Source organism: Aythya marila, assembly GCF_965140915.1.
Source record: "Aythya marila genome assembly, chromosome: Z".
NCBI lineage: Eukaryota > Metazoa > Chordata > Aves > Anseriformes > Anatidae > Aythya > Aythya marila.
Genome location: NC_139080.1, coordinates 60,894,269 through 60,914,841, shown reverse-complemented (window position 1 = coordinate 60,914,841; position 20,573 = coordinate 60,894,269). Strand labels below are relative to the sequence as shown.

The 20,573-nt window shown below is 37.1% G+C and overlaps 1 protein-coding gene across 3 annotated transcripts in view; it reads right to left on the bottom strand.

Moving 5' to 3' along the window:
- Positions 1-20,573, bottom strand: part of FER (FER tyrosine kinase) — a 190,720-nt gene that overhangs the window by 59,592 nt on the left and 110,555 nt on the right. For all 3 annotated transcript variants that reach the window (XM_082782897.1, XM_082782896.1, XM_082782898.1), the window contains 3 exons: positions 11,691-11,747; positions 8,800-8,915; positions 7,134-7,228 (listed from right to left, as the gene is read on the bottom strand). In XM_082782897.1, coding sequence (XP_082639023.1) covers positions 7,134-7,228; positions 8,800-8,915; positions 11,691-11,747 — 268 coding nt within the window. The remainder of the gene's footprint in view (positions 1-7,133; positions 7,229-8,799; positions 8,916-11,690; positions 11,748-20,573) is intronic.

Below are 20,573 nucleotides of genomic sequence, written 5' to 3'. Positions count from 1 at the left end.
GCAGAACACTGGGTTTTATTTGCAAATGCCTCTGACCTAACAGGCCCCCTGGAAGTAAAAGTGCTGTTACATACAGAAAATAGCAATGCAGTCACCTTAATTTCAGGAGAGTAAACCAAGATGGACCACAGCCAACTGCAGACAGGACAGCATGAACAGGTAACCCCAAAGCTTGGGCTAGTAATGGCTTATCAGATCCTGTTACAGGCATTACAGAAATGGCTCTGCTCTTTCTGAACGTGCCTGGGAGCCAGCATCACTGAAATCATGCAGCGCTGCACCTGAGCTAATAAAACCTGTCACCTCAGAATTGTTTCTGCATCAATGGCATGCGTAATTTGCATCCCAAATGATTCAGTCCAGATCTGAACAGGTTACCTTACCCAGTTGCAAAGATGGATGTTAAGACCTTGATGAACTTCACCTTGAGAGCTAGTTATGTATGTCTAGATATAAGCTGAACAAACACAGTTGAAACCTGAAGTTAATGCCTAATTCAGACAAGCTTCTCATACTGTCAGACTACTGAATGATTTTATATCTCAACTTTTTTCTAGCTGCAAGTGTTAAGTGGATCTACTCCAATTCAAGTAAGCATGAGCCTAAATAAAACAAGGAACACAAGCTCTGTATACAATCAAGTTGTGGGGTTAGTTTTTCTGAACCATGTATCTGCTATCAGATAGTAATTCTTTGGATGCATCAGGAAAGCAAGCTAGTGTCCCAGAGAAATGTTTCCAATGCACTTAGTACTAGAGTGAAAAACATCCAGAAATGCCCTCTGGAGGAGGGGAAGCAGAGTAATCCCACAACACACTAAAAGCAGATCACTGATACAATAGATTAAACGAGGCCTACGGCTATAAGACAGATTTGGAGAATAGAAACAACTCCTGCAAAATTGTTCAGAACTCTGTGAGGTTAGGATCTGCTGCACAGAGGAAATTAAATAGTAATTAAAGTCTGTATCATAATATGTATGCAATGAGAAGATAAATTAACACTCAACAGACAAGCCAGATTCTTAAATTGTCTTTTTTTGAATGCCTGACTTTGGGGGGGAGGAAAAAAAAAAAAAAAAAAAAAAAAAAAGCTTTAAAATATATCTGGGGATGTAATTTTAACTTTGTCAATTATAAAAATATTTATATAGAAGCTTGAAACAGAATGCAAGCTATAAGCGGGTGATTAAACAGAACAACAGCTAAAAGGAAAAATGTGACTGCAAGTTTCCTTCTACCACCTTGAATCAACAGCTGGAACTTACAAAGATGTTTGCATCTGCTGTCAATTGAGTATATCCTTCCAGACAGAGATGGTGCAGGTGTGATGATGGTGCTTATCTTAACAGCCTGCACAGACCCTCTTTGCTGAACCTTTGAAGGTTCTGTGAGATAAACTCTTGAAATATTTGCATGAAGTGGTAACTGTACCACAAGATTATACAGCTATCTCCAAATCCCTCACTGTATAACACACAATTCACAAACATGCAAAGTTCCTACCTCTAAAATAAATTCTTCTCTTAGGGCAAACTAGAATACAAGCCAACTGAAATGAACATAAAGCAAGAGAAGAAAGAATTCTGTGTCCTGGTATTGTTTTTTGCATCTTACAGATTACATTTGATTTTGATTTGGTTTTTCCCTAAACATAGGAAGAGAAAAAACGCTCACAGTTTAAAGGGAGTCCTGCAATTCAATTTTGATTGCATGATATATCAAGAGCAAACAAAAACAGAGTTAAGTGACGCTGAGTGTTCTGGTGAATTGAAATCCCTTATTATCAATGCAAAAATACCGTAAGACCTATGATGAGCAAGAGGAAAGTTGGGACCAGGATAATAATACTAAAGAAAGGTAAAAGGGAAAGGTATTCTAGTTTCTTCTTTTCACGTATTTTCCCATGAAAAGATGCTGGGTTCACTTGGAAAGGAGGAAAGAAGAGGAAGCATATTTTTCAATCCCTTCATTATTTTCATTCATCATTTCCTTTATCGTTTTCATGGTAATCATTTTCACACCCCAGCAAAATTCTAGATTTCTTTGTCTCAGGTTGTATGTCTGGATTCCAGCCAGTTTACAGATAATACCAGCAGTACTCCAAGCAGTCTCTCTGATCATCATGTAAATTTGCTAAAAATGAGCTGTTATAAAAACTCCTTATGCCCTATGTGGCCTTTCACTGACTCTGGCAAATTGTTCTTTTCCTCTTCTGAATATCAAAGCAGCTCCTCATTATTACTACTCTTTCGGTAGTCTTAAGGTCAACAATGCAGGATAAAGAACACAACAAAAAAACAATAAAACCAAAACCACTGTGAAAACAGATGCAGAGAAAACAAAAAAGAATAAATTAACCTGTGAAATAGGACTAAAATGTTCAATTTTATAGATTGATGTGGCATCTCAGAGAATTTATGTGCTTTTTATATAGTAGCATAAACCACATTTTTACATAAAATTCCAGTGCTCCTCATATTGGAAACCATTTCTGATGAAGCCTTATCTACATTAGGAAATTCTTGCAATGAAGGCTACCGAGTGTATTTGTGGAGTCTCAAATATGGAGCAACTCTCCCTGAACAATTATAAGACCAGCATTCCACCTTTACAGCATTACTTTTCATTTAGATGAAGTCTTCAGTCAAATACATATGAAAGTACAAACTTGAGGCTCAATATTAACATCAAGTGTTTGGATATATGGGATTTCTTCTCCTGTAATTCATTAGCAACTCTCATTTTACTTCACCTTTTTTTTTTCTTAGGATAAACAAAGCACTTAAAATAAATCACAGAAGATTACTACAAAATTACTGTATTAAATTATTTAATACTTTAGTATTTGTATTTTTAGCTCAGAAAATATCAGAAAAAATCCAGCTTGGCATAAAACCCTATTAAGCTTACTTATCTGACATTTCATTATCCAGTTGTAAGAAAAAAAAGAAAAAAAAAAAAAAAAGAACATTGCAAAGAAAATATCTTTTAGCAATCTATATGACTTTCAGTTTCTTATATTACTAGGTTCTAAGAGTCCAGTAGTCACTCTAACCACAATTTTTTAAAGGTATGAAAACTCCGGTGGTATGCAGCAACTCGAGAGTTGTGCTCTCCTTTTTCTGGAGCCAATCTACTTCATTTCCATTCCTTCAATGCAGAATTTAAAATTCATTGCCTGATATTACAATTACCGTAAGATTTATTTCACTGTATTGTAAAATAATACATGACTTTTAGACATAGAGGTCTCATTAGCTATGTTCTAACACAGCATTTGAAATCTGTCCTTGGACAGTGGAGACTTAGAAGAAGAAACTTGCTTTCAAAATACTGTGTTTGTGTTTTTTTGGGGGTAACCTCAATTGAGTCAGAATCAGTAGGGTCAAACTTTGCTCACTGCATTGTCTCTAGGTAAAGTTTGATGTCTTAAATCAAGGCTCCTTATCTGCCTGCTGTTAAAAAACAGTCCCACGCTGCATGTATCCCATTCACTGTGCATGTGCTATGCAGATGATCAGCAAACTGTCAAGAAATTAGATTTGTGTGGCTTACTATGCAGAGACGCCTACAAAAATTCTGGATCCCATACCATGTGCTTCTCTGGGTGAAGACAACACACACCAAGGGACCTGGGATTAATTGAGTCTTTGTGTCTAGAAGCCAGCACATCTGCCTTAACGTGTAAGTGCAGAGGACTTGCTCGGCATGCACATGTGCATTGACCAAGCACATCCTAAAGCAAGAGCCCTAATGGAATGTGAGGAGCAGAAGCTAGCAATAGGAAATCAAAAAACATGAGCAAAGGTATGCACACAACAAAAGAAAAATGAAAATCTAGCTTCCATTAGGAACACAACATACCAGTGTGTGAGGATTGCTCTCCTCAAATTTTCTTTATAAGTCTTAATATGTTCAATCTGATAATTCAAAAGTCACAGAGAAAGAGTCAAAACCACCAAACAATGAGAAATCTCTAAGAGAAGATCTCCATTAATGTGATGTTGTAATGCAAACATCATGTCCTAATAAGAGTTTTCTCAGTTATCCACTAAAAAAATCACAGAAAAAAATACATTACTGTAAAATTTAGGTTAGTTTTTATTACATGATAGTCTAAAAGCCACATAGCAACTTCAGCATTGTGCTTTTAAATTGATTTGGACAGCTCTTTGTTTTTTTTTCAGTTAATATTTCAATGTCATTTAGGTAGAAAAGTATAAATTAATTATTTGCAATTGTGTTCTAAATGTTATTACAAATTATCCATCATACAATCACAAGTCAACATTTTAAAACCATCTGCTTTGCTAAATTGCTTTTTCACAGCAGCTACCTAGCATAATTTAGGCCTGTAAAGTAAGATTTTTCTACAGATCTCTGTACAAATATATAAAACGCTTATATGAAAAAATATAAAGGTCGCAGTGACTCAGTTTCAACAGCCCAAGTTTTTTTATCAATTAGAAGAACAGCTAGTAGAAAGCAATAATAAGTTTAAGTTATATAATAAATAAATACTTTTCTACACAAGCTAGAAGCACATACCTCCCAAATAATGCTCTTCAGAATACTGATCAGGGGTTTCTTGTCAGTAGGTAACCACCACAACCTACTGAGATTTTCGTCTGTGGTATGTGTGTCTAAAGGAGTAAGAAATCATTTACAGAATATCCTCTTTTGTTTTCAGGGAAACTGTTATGATTCTTTACTTCTAGATTGGTGCCAGAATACTGGAAAGCACAACTCTTAAAAATATTCCAATATTTTTCACCTATATTAAAATGCATGTTGCTCAATATAGGTTGTTTAAAGTGCACTAAGGAATCTTGTGATGGTCAGGGTGAGTATTTTATTAACATACATGTTTTACAATTGTCTAAAATATTTGTTATGTTCTCTGACTCTTCAGAAAATATATGTCTTTCATCAGATAGCTGGACTTTATCAATTTCACAGAATCATAGACTCATTAATGTTGGAAAAGCCCTCCAGGATCACCTGGTCCAACCATCCCCCTACTACCAATGTCACCCACTAAACCCTGTCCCTAAGCACCACGTTCAACCTTCCCTTGAACACCCCAGGGATGGTGACTCCACCATCTCCCTGGGGAACCCCTTCCAATGCCTGACTGCTCTTTCTGAGAAGGGATGCATGGTTTTTAATTCAGTTTACATTTTTAATAGAGTAACATCTTTTTACATAAGTTTCAAAATAATTTTTTAATACTTGAATAAATTAAGATACTTAATTGAAATCTGAATGAAACCAGAATTAGCTGCTACTGAGCAGCTACCAAGCCACACCACAGTAGTCTCAAAAGACACAGTAAGAATACAGCACATATGTATTTGGGATATAGAAAAAGGGGAAACGTTAAACAGAATACAAGAAAATTAACACAGAGGAGATTCCCTGCTTAATGGAGCTGTTTCTAATGTTTCTCCTCAGGGAGAAAAATCGTCTGACATTTATGAATTACCAGACTTCTCAGCCAGACATTTACAGAATACAATTCTAACCTAAAACATGCCACTTTTAATTATTAAAAAGAATGCCAGAAAAACAGCTTAAACACCTTAAAGCATGTTTAAGACAAAATGCAGACAAAGTAGATACCGAGAGAGGTGGGTGTTAAGCACAATTTAACAAGCCTACCAGCGTTCTGTCCTTCAAAGCTTTACATATCAAGTCAAAGCACTGACAATAATTCTTATTTTTTGTTACCCCAAACTTGCCATTAGAAAACAGAAAATTAACATCAGAATATCTTTTCTAAACTAATTTATTCTTTTTTTTTTTTTTTTTTTTTTTTGTCTTTCTTCTGCCAGCTTCTTCAGAGTTGGCATCCATATCTCTTCGAGATTATTCAGTCACTCTGATGGTATGGTAGCCAAGTTTTAGTCCTCAAAAGAATATGGGAAAGTGTGATGACTTGAAGACAGTGCAGCATTTCTGAGGGCAGGCAGGTGTGGAAGCTAGCCAGAGGGCTTACAGACCAGCAGAACAGGATGGAAATTAAGAATTTTCTTGCAGTTTCAAAGCCAGGAGACAGAAGAATTTCTGCATAGACTTGGACTGCAAACTAGGCATGGGAATCAGAGACTCTAATTCCTTCTCTAATGGTATTAGTATGTTTCAACAACTTGTCCTAGACTCTTGAAAACCCTGAAACAAAATGATGATGGTGTTAAAAGATGAGGATTTATATTTATCAGCAGAGATGTCTGGAGAAGCTGATTACCAAAGTACATCTTAAAACCCAGAACACTGTTATTTGCCTCCATTTGAATAATGTTAATCATGTGTACAAATAAAATGATCTAATATAATCTCAAATACAATAAATTGAATAAAGGTATAAAAATCCAATAGGTCAAAGACTGAATTCATGTTCTTGTACTAAATCCAGAGCTCAAGTTATAAACAATCTAAGTGTATATGAAGGAAATGGTTCTTAAAACACCCTACAATATACTTTTGAAGACAAATTCAGTGATACATAAAACACAGTGTTGCATATAAAGCAGTACTAGAGGCCACCACATTTTCCAGCAGAACGAATCAACAGAGAGGTATAATTGCCCAAAAGCCAACTTTTCAACCCAACAATTTGAGATTCTCTTCAGTCGTTGGTGAATAACTTGAACAAAACATCCCAAAAATAAATCAAGACCAATCCATAAACTGAACAATTACATTGCAAAGAAAAACCTCTTATATTAACAAATCTCTTATATCATCCAAATCTGAGTTATTAAATTGAACTTTACCAAGTCATGAAGTTCCTTCAAATGCAAGTATCGTAACATTCACTGTATAACCTTACTGTTAAAGGAAGTACTATGTTATATCTTGTCAAAAGAAAAATGAAGATATGCATGAGATATCTGGTAGCAAATTCTGTTGCCTTGAGTGGCTACAGAAAAACTCACAACAGATTTATGGAGCTCGTTCTACTCCTAAGCAAGCAAATGCTAGAAGCAAATCTCCAAAGATTTATAAGGCAAGTGACTTTTTAGGCCAGTCATAAGAATGCAAATAAAGACAGAAAAAACAATGTATTTTACATTATAGAATTCATTTACATATGAACATAGGCTGTGAAAAAAGGAAAAATAAAATTACCTGGAACAAGTTCCATAACAATATAAATAGGTTGTCGTTGTGTGCAAACTCCTATAAGTTTTACAATATTAGGATGATCATACTGTTTGAGTATTCTGCAAAACATACAGTAAGTTTACTATATTAATAAACTTTATTGTACAAACCAATTAAATAAGAAAATATCTTATACCCTTAATGTTATTTTAATGGAACATGGCATTACTGTTATCATTAAAAAAAAATTGATGTCACAAATCCATCATCCTTCTGTCTGAGGGCATTATTTCTTACTAAAAGATCGAGATTGAACTAAATTATTCTTACTGTAGATTTACCATTTGTTTAAGGCACATTTGTCTACATAACTGAAAAATAGCCTGACAGGTTTGTAGGTTCTCAAGAACCCTTGTAATTAAATAACATTTCAGTGGTGGACCAGAAAAAGAGGTACATCAAAAAAGGATGCACAGTACATCTCTAATCTTCCATGCTGCACTTCTCAAATGCACACTCATTTCAATTTTACTCCAAGAGGTTAATAGATACAATAAGTTTTAAAATAATATATAGACAATAATTTTAATTTTGGGAATTAAATAACAACATTTGCATTTTCTTACGTGATACTTTAATAAGAACATTTGCAGCCTAAAACAGCATGTTATGATTTATATGTGAAACGAAGGGCTAGGAATAATTCTAGAGAGACTTTACAATTTTAAAGTGATTATTCTATGATTTAATAACTTAAAACACCCCCTCTCTTTTCTGTTTTTCCTAGGAACAAGAGTGATGTACTAACCTACCTGGTACAAACAAATTTAGTGAAAAAATAATATGTATTTTTTTTCCCCAGTATAACACTAGCAGTGGTAGGCTGCTCTATAAATGAAAAATCTCAGAGTTTTGCTCTGCCAAGTTATGAGAGGTTCAAAAACATGCTACGGATATAGTAATAGATATATATTGATCTTACTAGCTCAGGGGTAGAAGTGGCTTCATAGCCACAACAGAGCAAATTAATTTAAACAATTATGAAATTATCACAACATGCCCCTCTACCCTGAGGTGTTAGAAACTCTCTGTGCATGTAGCCATCTAATCAGCCTACATTCAGAATACTTAGATTGCCATTTCAAAAATAAATATACAGTTATATGCTGTAACTGTAAAATATCTCTACTGGGGTGAATTCTTACAAAGAGGACGTTACTAAATGAGGTCTATACTGTTACCCGGTCACATGTGACAATCTGTATCAGTCATGTACCCTTAGTCTGCGTATACCATCATACATTATACTGGTATAATCACTTTTAAATTAATAGTATCTTCCAGTCTTCTTATTCAAACTCTCATGGCATGTATCAGAAAAAGTTCTAAATGGAGGCACTTACAATACCAAAAATCTGGTTTATAGGCATAGCTTGCATAGGTGGTTTCAGCAAGTGCGGATGCTTGCTGCATACACACATTAATAAAATGCCTGTGCTTAGTTACCAGGGCAACAGTTGTGGAAAGTACTGAGGGAGGGAAAAAAAAGGAAAAAGTTTATCTGTAGTTCCTTTGAATTTTTGTGAAGGTCATATTTTGTAAACCTCTATAGTAAAAAATAACTTTAAATGAAAAAAAAAAAAAATCCCACAGTATAAGTATATATTTCAACTACATTTAGAGAACCCACCTGGCTTCTGAAAGAAATTTTATTTTCAGTTCCTGAGGAAGATCTTCTTTACACGTTTTTACAGCAACAGGAGTTTTATCCTTTAACGTTCCCTTATATACCTCACCAAAATTACCCTGAAATCAGAAAATAAAATAATTCTAAGTAATAGAATCTTTACGAACCTCCAGAAAAATAAAGCAGACAGCTAATGTAACTGGTTCAGGACTTTGAAATACGTTTATGGAATTTTCTTCTAGTATATGCCCTTAGCACAATTCAGTTCACATAGACAGAGTTCATCTATTTTATGGATATGATATATGAGTTCTATTTGACCTTACTAGAAAAAGAAAAAAACACATTAATTGTGTAATTACAATTTTCTTGTAAAAACTCCTGGTGATATCTTAAGTCTATAGACACTGATATCAGTAATCTTATTCTTATTCTTACTCCTGTCCTCTTTCATTTTCAAACTATTGCATTTTTCAATATTTTTCAACTTGCAGTCTGTAAAAGACCAAAAGACAATCTGTGAAACTACAGAAAAACACTTCAAAACACATACATTCTCAAGGAACTAAATAAGCAAAGTAAGAAAAATAAAAACACAGAGTATAAATTTTGATTGCAAATTAAAACCATTGAAAAAAAAGCGTCACACCCCTCCAAAAACTGTTACACTATCTACATTTTTTCAAAACCTAAGCTCAAGACTGCTATACTTAAGACCCCATATTTGGACATGACTTTTGAAATCAGCTTCTTTTATAATCAGATTTTTTAGGTCGTCAACAACTTGTTCTCAGTGTAAGTTATTTTTATTTTATCTTTCATAGACAAAAATCCATTACATGTGTTTTTTTACTTAATCAAAAACAAAATGAAAATTAATGAGGACAAAAATTAAAGGAAGGAAGATATTGTGGTGTCATAGAAATCTGGTGTCAATGAAAAGAACCAGGATGGACTGGGGACCCACAAAGACCTCATACTTTTAGTTAAGCTTTCCATTTTCCAAAGAATAAATAAAACCCCATTTTAAATCTGCATCTCATAAATTTCCCCTCCTGTGTCCTGGTGCACAGAGCTACATACGACTTCAGCAAACTGCAAAAATCTGCTGGAATCTGCTTTCTTTCCTCAGTGACAAAGACATATTTATACCATGCATTTGAATCCTGTATTGCCAAAGAAAGTAGAGAAAAAAAAAGGGGAGGGGAGGGGGGAGATGCAGAAACTCATAGATGAAAAATGCTAATGCATTACTATTGACAAGGGAAGAAATTCAGGTGCCTAAACACTGGCTTCAGGTATTATTTTATTTAATAATAAGTAAGAAACACCTGGCAAGCATGGCATAGGACCTATGACCCTTCTAAAGGACAGAACACTACCTCTGATGTCTAGAAAATGCTTTTCATCTGGCATTGTTTAGAAGAATTTGATTTTTAATATAATATGTTACTTTCATTTTGTGTATATTATAGAATTAATATTGTGTAAATAAAAGGACTATTCACTGCTGAGGTGAAGCAAATCTTCTTTCTACCTTGCCAGTTTGCATCCTTGCTTGCATTAAGCTTTCATCATTTTCCTTGTCTTGTTCTCCAGGACAATCAAGATTTTGGAATTTCACAGATTTCTGACTTTCAGGGTCAATGGCTGCAGTTTATTTAGTATTTTCTTATACAGAAGCTAATGATCCTGTCATTCTTGCCTTTCCTAGTCTGACTCTGTATTTTCAGAAAAGGATGAATTACACATTTATATAGTGTCCCAAGAAAGTTCTCATTCTGTATTTATTTATTAAATAATATAACTTATTATAATGACTTTTAAGACTGAGTTGTCTTTATTGAGTGTTAAAATGCTTTGTCAAAAATATGCAATAAATGTAAATTCAGTTTATGAATCAATTTGCAGATTGTTTCGGCTGTCTTTACTCATCAAAACTAATTCAAATTTTTTTTTTTTTCAAACAAAGTTATGTTAATAGATTAAAAACATCCTTTTATTATTATTATTATTATTATGCCTTTGGTATGTTTCTGCTTAAGAATGTGAAACTGTCATGGTACCTGTATGGCATTTTAAGCAACACAGCTCTGTCTACAGGCAGCTAATAATCCTTGTCATCTTAAGCTATCAAAAAGACTTTTTTCCCAAGAAGCAGAATTTACTTATTTTTATTTTATTTCCACATTTCTTGAAAAGTTTATCAGTTCTTTTAGTGTGTAAGAAACTTATAGGACAACTGTTGCTTACATTTATCTGATTCTCATTCAAGCTTATTTTTCAGTTTTGGGGAAATCTTTTGGAACATGGTATTCAAAAGTGTCACTTGCAATTTTCTTGATAGGTGCAAAAGTGCTGAAAAATTATGTAAGATACTAGACTTATTTGAGTATTTCAAAGACTTGAAGCTCCTAAGCAGAACGTGTGATACACCCCATAAGAATTAATTTATACATATACTATTGTGAAGCTACTTAAAAGTCAAAAAAACATACAGGTGCATAAAGAACATATGTTTTAACAAGTATTGACTACATCATCATCTTATATCAAATATTTTATTTATACGCCTTTCATATTTGTACATTTTTTTCATAAGACTTCACAATTTAAACTAACTTTACACACATATAGTAAGCTTAAAAGCCTTCCAACTAAGAAAAATATGTATGCTAAACTTTTCAACAGACACAATGTAACACTTAGCAGTACACCTGATTTAAATTTATTTAAAGCACAATACTGTCTTGTGTAGTAAAGCAAAAAAAAAAAAAATTGGTATAAAGACTGAGTATTGCAGTAATTTAAAGGATAAGGCAATCAGGAAATATATAGGTTTAATGACTAATATATACTTTAAAAAATGTTATTTAGCTCACTTGATTACTTACTTTGCCCAGTAATTCTCCCAGTGTGACATCTTCATGATTGAGAACCCATTTCTTATCCTGTGGCAAGAAAAGGAAAGAATTTTCAGTCGTTACAAATGTATACTTTCTATAAGATGCATTTCAACAAGTAGAAATTGATCTAATGACTGATCAATCAAAAACACACCAGGCAGTTAAAAATTTATGAGTTTCTAAAACAGGTTTTAGAAAACTTGCTATTCAACAAAGTATTGAATTACACTGCAGAGTAACCACATCAAAGTATGTGAGCTGATAGAACCCTAAGCACTTTCTCATGAAAGCTCTGGAAACAGTATCTAGTGCTGTGTTTTTACCTCTGTCAAGATCAAATGTGAAGCTTCATTTTAGAATACGAAGTAACTTACTGCAGAATCAAAGAAAAATTTTCTTTCCTCAGTGCAAGTAAAAAAACAACTGATTCTTCTACTTATTAACAAGATACATATTTGCATCTCTTAAGTGTTAGGTCTTAATTCTTCTTTGGTAGTTTGATACATAACAGCCCAATATCTGAAAAGACAACAATTGCTAGTCATAGTATCTACTCAGTGTTGATGACCAGCAATTTTATTTCTGTTAGTATCTCATCTACTTACCACCTCACAAACACTATTACCACTTCTCTTATTACTGATATGATCCTAAGCAGTCTTTATTAGTAATAAGAAGGCATATATCTGAACAGGCATATGCCAACTGTGTAAATAAATTCTCATTAAAGCTCATAGAAAACCAATGCAACCATGCTGGCTTTACAGTATACCTGATATATGACATTATCAGGTTTTCTGGACTATGGAATATTTGTTGTGATCCTGCCCAGAAGACCACTGCATGTCACAGGATTAGGGATCATCACTGATGTTAACCTCAGTGTGCCCTGCCTGTGCTGCTTGTACTGAATGGCCTTCAGGCCTGTGTTGTGCTGCATACATCCCTTTGTCATAGGATAAACTTGGCCAACTCAACCAGCATATTATAACAGTTCCCACCAGGTACTGGCTATTGGTACTGGTGGTGTATACTGGCTATACACCACCTGCACAGCCCTGCCTTTATCCAACAGTGCACCAAGAAGTTCTCATGGGGACATATTTTCTGTTTGACAACAGAAATGATGAACAGAGTTATTTACTCGTAAAAAAAAGTAATAATCCCATAATAGCTCCAGTGACTGAAACAGGAGAAAGCCTTCTGTGAAGAGGGCCTGTCCAGCATGCTGCCCGTGGGTTGGAAGCCCAACTAAATACTACAAGACCTGGAGTTCTCCCAGTCTAACAGGATGTAAGTTTATGCTATTTCCCTACAGTGCTAGCTCTAATCGACAGTATTTTAAATGATACCTTGAAGAGTCTGAGTGACTTTCTTACTGGGATCCTAACACCTCCTGGTGCAAAACAGGTAGTTATCAGTGTGAAAATATCTGATGGCAGGGAAGAAAGAAGAGGGAGCAAGACCCTTCTCTGCGGTTCCTGCTAACAGGAGAAGTAGCAATGGTCACAAATTAGGAAACAGGAAATTCATTCGGAACATGAGAAAATGTGTTTTTACTGTAAGGGTGGTGAAATACTAGAACAGATCGCCCAGAGAAATTTTGGAGTCTTCACCTGAAGAGACATTCAACACCAAACTGGGCATGGTGCCAGGAAACCAAATTATAGCTGATGCAGCCCTAGTTGTGGGGTTGAACTCAGTATCTCAGGTTTCTTCTAACCTCAGGTTTCTTCCCTGTGTGGTGGTTTTACTCAGGTGGGCAGCTGCGCTCTGCCACAACTGCTCATTCACTCCCCCTCCTCAAAGGGAAAGGGGGAGAAGATACAATGAAAAGGGCTCGAAGTCTGGGATAAGGACAGGGAGATTACTCAGCAATTATCGTCACGGTAAAAAAAGACTCAGCACAGATTAATTAATGAGATTTATTACTAACAAGCTAGAGCAGTGAGAAACAACCCCCTTTTCCCCCCCCAAAAATAAAAACACCTTCCTTCATCTATGCTATTCTACCTCCTTCCCCTGAACACCACAGGCAAAAGGAAGCTGTGGTCAGTCCCTGACACTTCGTCTCCACCGCTCCCTCACGGTCCCTCCCTGCCCCTGCTTCCCATGGGGTCCCTCCCAGGGATGCCGTCCTTCCCCAACTGAGCCTGCGGGGGCTGCCCACAGGCAGCAGCTCTTCAAGCACTGCTCCCACACGGCTCCGTCCCACAGGGTCCGTCCATCCATCCCCCAGGAGCAAGCTGCTCCAGCACGGGTCCCCCACGGGTGGGTGGCAGCTCCCCCCAGACCCCCTGCTCCTGCGGGGGTTCCTCTCCACGTGCTGCAGCTCCGGCCTGGGGCCTGCTCCTGCGGGGGCTCTCCATGGGCCGCAGCCTCCTCCAGGCCACATCCACCTGCTCCACCGGGGGCTCCTCCACCCATGGGGGGGCTGCAGCGTGGAGATCTGCTCCATGTGGGACCCATGGGCTGCAGGGGGACAGCCTGCTCCACCAGGGGCCTCTCCCTGCACAGCCTGCAGGGGAACTGCTGCTGCCTGCCTGCAGCACCTCCTGCCCTCCTGCTGCACTCACATGGGGTCTGCAGGGATGTTTTACTCCTTGCTCTCCCAGCTGCTGTTCCATAGCATTTTTTCCCCTTTCTTACCTCTGCTCTCCCAGAGGCCCACCCAGCATCATTCCCTGGCTCAGCTCTGGCCAGCAGCAGGTCCCTTCTGGAGCAGCTGGAGCTGGCTCTGATCTGACATGTGCTGGGCTCTGCCCACAGAAGCCACCCCTGCAGCCCCCTGCTACCAAAGCCTTGCCACCTATACCCCATACAGCCTGTGATTCAAAAACATTGAAAGCCCTACTGTATGTAATTAGACTTTAATGCATGGAATTCACTCTTCTTATGGAAGCAACTTGTTTGTAATTAATATGCTAGGTTAAACCATATTACCAAGCTGGAACCAGATATTACATAAATTTTGTTTTTCTCCCAAAGACTATCCTAACAGCAGGCATTGCAACAGTCATCACTACCTTTATCACATTTTCAAATTTAAAATGAAACATTGAATGTGGTTTATTATTGTTATTTATCAGTGAGACACAAAACCATAACAAAATTCTAATATCCTAGGAAAAAAAAGACACAAAAGAAAACATATAAACTTATCTCCTACCATGGCTGAATCCTAAGTAGCTAGTACAGAACTTTGAGCGTAACCTGCATACAGAGCATTATGAATGACCTTTTTGGAGCAAATAGCTTAAGTTAATCTTAAACGAAGATGAAGGATTTTGTGTGTTTTGTTTTTGTTGTTGTTTGGTTGGTTTTTTTTTGGTTGTTGTTGTTATTTAAACTCTAAAAATTCTTCTCCCCTTTCAGATCGAAGGCTAAATCTTTTACAACACTTTCTCCACAGGCATCACAGTGAATAAGCACTACTTCCTTTGACCTATGCAGCCAATAAAATCTGACGTCAACTCATAATGAATCTGAAGTCTTATTTCTTGCTCTTTTTGCAAGGAAACTGTTCAGCAGGTAGTCCAGAAATGTTCCAGGTAACTGATAGAATGGAAGGAGCAAAGAAGGATTATGCTGCACAATGCACTCATTAACTTTCTCCACACTTTTTCTCCACTGTCATGAACTCAGCAGGAGGAGAAAAAAAAAAAAAAAGGAAGGGGGTAAAGTATTATTATGATTTCTATGATAGTTATATCACAGAATTATGCTGATCATTGCTCATGTAAGCCATGTTCACTGCACTCTCTAGGATCTCTCTAAATGTCTCTAGTCAGCCCAACTTCCTGCATACTACTCCCATCAGCCCTGAAGGCATGAAGCCCTGTACCATAACACCATGAATACATGGTGGGATCCATGCGCTGCCATTCCCTTTTCCACGGAGGGGCATTGGGAGACTTGAAAGAAAATTCTCCAACAATGATCACTTGATTTTTCTCCTGCAGACAACATTCTTGATTAAAACTATTGCCTCACTGACCAGACACCAGTAATGACTTTTTCCTTCATCTCCATTTGATTTTGCTAAAAATAGAAATGTTCTATTCACTGAAGCCCGTTAAATATTCTAGATTATTTATTTTTTGCTGATGGGATGCTTCTTTCAGTAGCTGTTATACTATAAATGTAGGAAGGGCCATCAAATTACACGCTGTCCTTCACAAGAAATGCTCAAATTTAAGAAAACAATTTGAAAATAAAGTTCTAAAGAAAAAAAAAAAAGTATATATACATATATATATATAAACTACTACTTAGAAGTATTAACATAAGGGTTTTTAACATTGAAATAAGTACTGTTAAGGCCAAAAAGTTATGAAAATAAATAATAATAGAATTTTTAACCTCTTAATTTCTAAGATTCTATGTAGTGAATGGCTTTTTGAATATTGACATGACACTTCAGATGGCTGTTTATGAAGAAAAAATCTGATACATAATCCTTCAGAGAAATAATTAAACAATATGGTACCATAAACTGTAATCAGATGATCCGTCAAAGGAATTGTTATAATTATAGCAGTACATTAATTGCTATCTGTATCTCTCTTTTTATGAAAACCTTAAGTTTTTGTCATACCAGTATAAAGTATTAATTACATTGAGTATCTTAGTTCTGTCAAATTTTTCACAATTCAAGGATCACACTAAGTTTGATCAGCTTCACTACTAAGGCTCCTGATTTTGGATTAGAAAAAAATAAACATATCCATGAGCATAAGCCAATTGTGCTGCCTTGCTAGTCTCAGTTTCACAAGGTATTGACAAGTGAATATTCACCTCGACCATAGATAGATTTGTAAGTTTCCTTCTTATTAAAGCATTATATGAACAAAAATCTTGAATTGCTTTTGTAGATAAACAAACTGTCTTAGATTATAGAGACTTGGTATGTATGCCATTCCTGTGACTAGTTGGCTGAGCCATCAGACTGAAAAGGCAGCAGGTACAGCTCCAGGAGACACTCACTCCTTTCTGCTTCTAGTTGAAATCTCTTCAAAACTGCTCTTTTAATACTCATTAGGCACCATCTGCACCAACCTCAAAAGCAGATAGCTAAAGAAAATGATGCTGTCCTTGGCATATCACACTCCCTCTGACTGCGATCATCATTCATTTAGTCTTTTAACTTCTGTATAAATATAATGGATTCTGACACCAGTAACACTTTCCAGATGATCCAGGAGAGATTAGCAGAAGACACATACTGTAACACAATTAATAGGACAGTAACTGTAACCCAGAGCTCGTATCTAAGTCAACTCCCCTCAGTCAAAAGCTTTTCTGTTGGTCCTCCCTCCTGGTTTCTCTCTCTCAGGTTCAGTGAAAGCCTTAAAGACTACAAAAACACCTCAAAGACTGTGAAAACAATAATTATTTTCTTGAGGAAATACCAAAATATAACTCTCCTCTGCTTTGCCTGTCCTTTTATATAGCCTATATAGCCTTCACCTTGTGTGAATCTTAGAACTGGGCTTCTAGATAAAAAGATGACAACCACACTACTAAATTGTACTCCTCTACTTAAAAAGCAAACTCATTAACCTGAGAGTATTTCTTGAAAGGCTAGAAGAAATTCAGGTGCTCCAGGATGCACTTAGCCCTGTAAAACCTATGCAGAGATATGTCCAAGCCCTAGCAATGTTTGTAATTTCCTCCTAAATTTGAAATTTACTGCTAAGGTATGCACCTCATACCTTGAGAAGGCAGGCTAGAAACTTAATGTAGGACTGGTCCTTAAGTCCATCTGTGAATTCAAATCTTAAACCATAGAGGGTCCCTCTGTCACACAGCACTAGTCAAGTTGAAGAAAACATTTAATGTAGCCATATTAAACTAAACAAGTCTGAAACTTCACATGCATTATAGTTTCATCTAGCACCTTACAGCACTTGCAGAGTGATTTAACCTCTGTTTATTCTACTGACCAGCACCAAGGCAGTTTCTTCAGCAGATAGCTGAAAAGAAACTAAGAGATGCTATCTAGTGTATAAATCTGGCATTAGAAGAAAAAAGATATCTAATTAGCAGTATGTTAAAGAGCCATTCAAACACTGTTTTGAAACTGTGCGACTCAGATAATCATCTTTAATAACCTACAGCACTGCAAGGTGGACAGCAACAAGGACAAAACTGTATTTCTACTGCAAGTACGTAGTCTCACTAACTCTGTTCAACCTGTGCTGAGCTGAATATGACATATCCAATATTTTTGGGAAGCTACCAACAATTAAATACATCAATGAAGCACACAAAGCAATTGATCAGCATAACATAAACAAAAGTTAGCAAATAAGGCTGTCTTTTTTTCCTATCTGATCATAAAATTCATGATTTTGGGCAAGTGCCTATTTCTGGTTATGATAGACAGTATTTCTCCAGTTGTTAATACTCTCAGATTACTCACAGAAGACACTGAGAGATACAAAAGAAATGGACAGCAAAACGTGAAATAAAACACAACCTTTAACGTAGGTATGGATAAACAGACACTAATGCCCGTCAGTCTGAGTCATAAAAATTCTCATTTTAACAGAGTTGTTTCTAAATTAAATAGAGCAAATTCAATAGATTTTCATATCTAGTCATAAGCTAATCAATGAAAGAGAAGGTCAGAGCTCTTGAGATTGTTAATGCCATTACAATTCTCTGCTGTCCTGGTTTTGGCTGGAATATCATTGATTTTCCTCCTAGTAGATGATATGGTGCTGTGTTTTGGAGTTTGGATGAAAATAAAGTTGATAACACAACAATATTTTAGTTGTTGCAGAGTAGTGCTTACACCAATTAAGGACATCTCAGCTTCTGGTGCTGCCCCACCAGCAAGGAGGCTGGGGGTGCACCAGGAGCTGGGAGGGACACAGGCAGGACAGCTGGCCCAGACTAGCCCATCCCATGTGGTGTCATGCTGAATAATTAATATGGGCTGAGTTGGCTGGGAGGGGTGCTGTTGCCTGGGGGACTGGCTGGGCATCATTCAGTGGGTGGTGAGCAATTGCATTGTGCATCACCTTCGTGTAATGTTTTCTTCTACTTCTTTTTTTTTCCCTTTTTAATTTTTAATTTTTTTTTCTTTTTCCTGTTCTCCCCTCCCTTTCTTTCCTATTAAACTGTCATTACTTTATTTACCCCTAATCCTATTCCCCATCACACTGTGCTGGGAATGAGCACATGGCTGTACAGTGCTGAGCTGCCTGCTGGGCTAAACCACAACACCTGCAAAAGGAATCTGTTTATGATGTAACCCTCCTCTTGCAATGCAACTATAAATCACTCTTTACCTAGTGCTCGTTCAGGCTCTTTTATTACTAATTTTGGACCACAGAATTTGAAAGCAATTCAGACAAATCTATTACAGAAATTAGTGCTTGGACATACCTGCTTATTATATGAATGATATACCTTATTTCCAAATGGGGTTATTTAAGAACCCCAGACACTTTATCCTATTACATTTTATTTATGTCCCCTGGTGTCCAAAACTACCATTATCATTTCAAGATAAATATGAAAGGAGCAGAAACTAAATTACAGGAATGTCATACTTCATGACCAAGGATTTTAACTGACTTGGCTTGGCTCAGATAAATACTTCATTGCCTTTTTGGAGATAAGCCTTTATGACATATAAGGAGCTACTTGGCAAAAGCAGGATTTTGAGATATCATTTGGAAGAATACTGGGGAAATGCCAAGACACCTAATGGATAGGAAGGAACCACCTCCAGGTGGAAACTTCTTGAGTGTAAAATGAAAGATGAGCAAGGATGATACAGAGACTGCTCTGGTTAGTACATTCTTTTACAGAATCACAGAACTGCTGAGGTTGAAAGGGACCTCTGGAGATCGTCTAGTCCAGCCCCCCTGCCAAGCAGGATCACCTAGAGCACAAGTGCACAATGCTGGCTCATAGTTAACCTGCTGTTCACCACAACTCCCAGGTCCTTCTCTAGTCCTCTCCAGCAGATAAGCCCCCAGCCTGTACTGGCGCTTGGGGTTATTCCTCCCAAGGTGCAGGACCCTGCACTTACTTTTGTTGAACTTCATGGGGTTCCTTTTTGCCCAGCCCTCCAGCCTGCCCAGGTCCCTCTGAAGGGAAGCACAGAGGTGTACCAGACAGTCCTCCCCGGTTTGTGTCATCCACAGGCTTGCTGAGGGCATGCTCTATTCCATCATCCAGGTCATTGATGAATAAGTTGAACAAGGCCTCCAACTAGATTTTGCACCACTGAGCACAACCCTCTGAGCTCTGCCATCCAGCCAGTTCTCTGTCCACCTCACTGTCCACTCATCTATCCCATACTTACTGAGCTTGACAATAAGGATGTTATGGGAGACAGCATCAAAAATCTTGCTAAAGTCAAGGTGGACAACATCCACAGACAGTCATCACATCATAGAAGGCTACCAGATCGGTTAAGCATGATTTCCCCTTGGTGAGTCCTTGCTGACTACTCCTGATCACCTTCTTAGCCTCCATGTGCTTGGAGATGACCTCCAGGATGAGCTGTTCCATCACCTTTCCAGGGTTTTTCCAGTTGAGGCTGACTGGCCTGTAGTTTCCTCAGTCCTCCTTCTTGCTCTTTTTGAAGACTGGTGTGACACTGGCTTTTCTCCAGACCTTAGGCGTCTCTCCTGCTTTTCACGACCTTTCAAAGATGATGGAGGGTGGCCTAGCAATAACATCCACCAGCTCCCTCAGCACTCGTGGGTGCATACCACCTAGGCCCATGGATTTGTGGGTATCAAGATGCCTAAATGAACTCTAACCCAATCCTCATCAACCACAGGAAAATTCTCCTTTCTCCAGACCTCCTTTCTTGTCTCTATGATCTGAGATTCCTGAGGGCTGGTT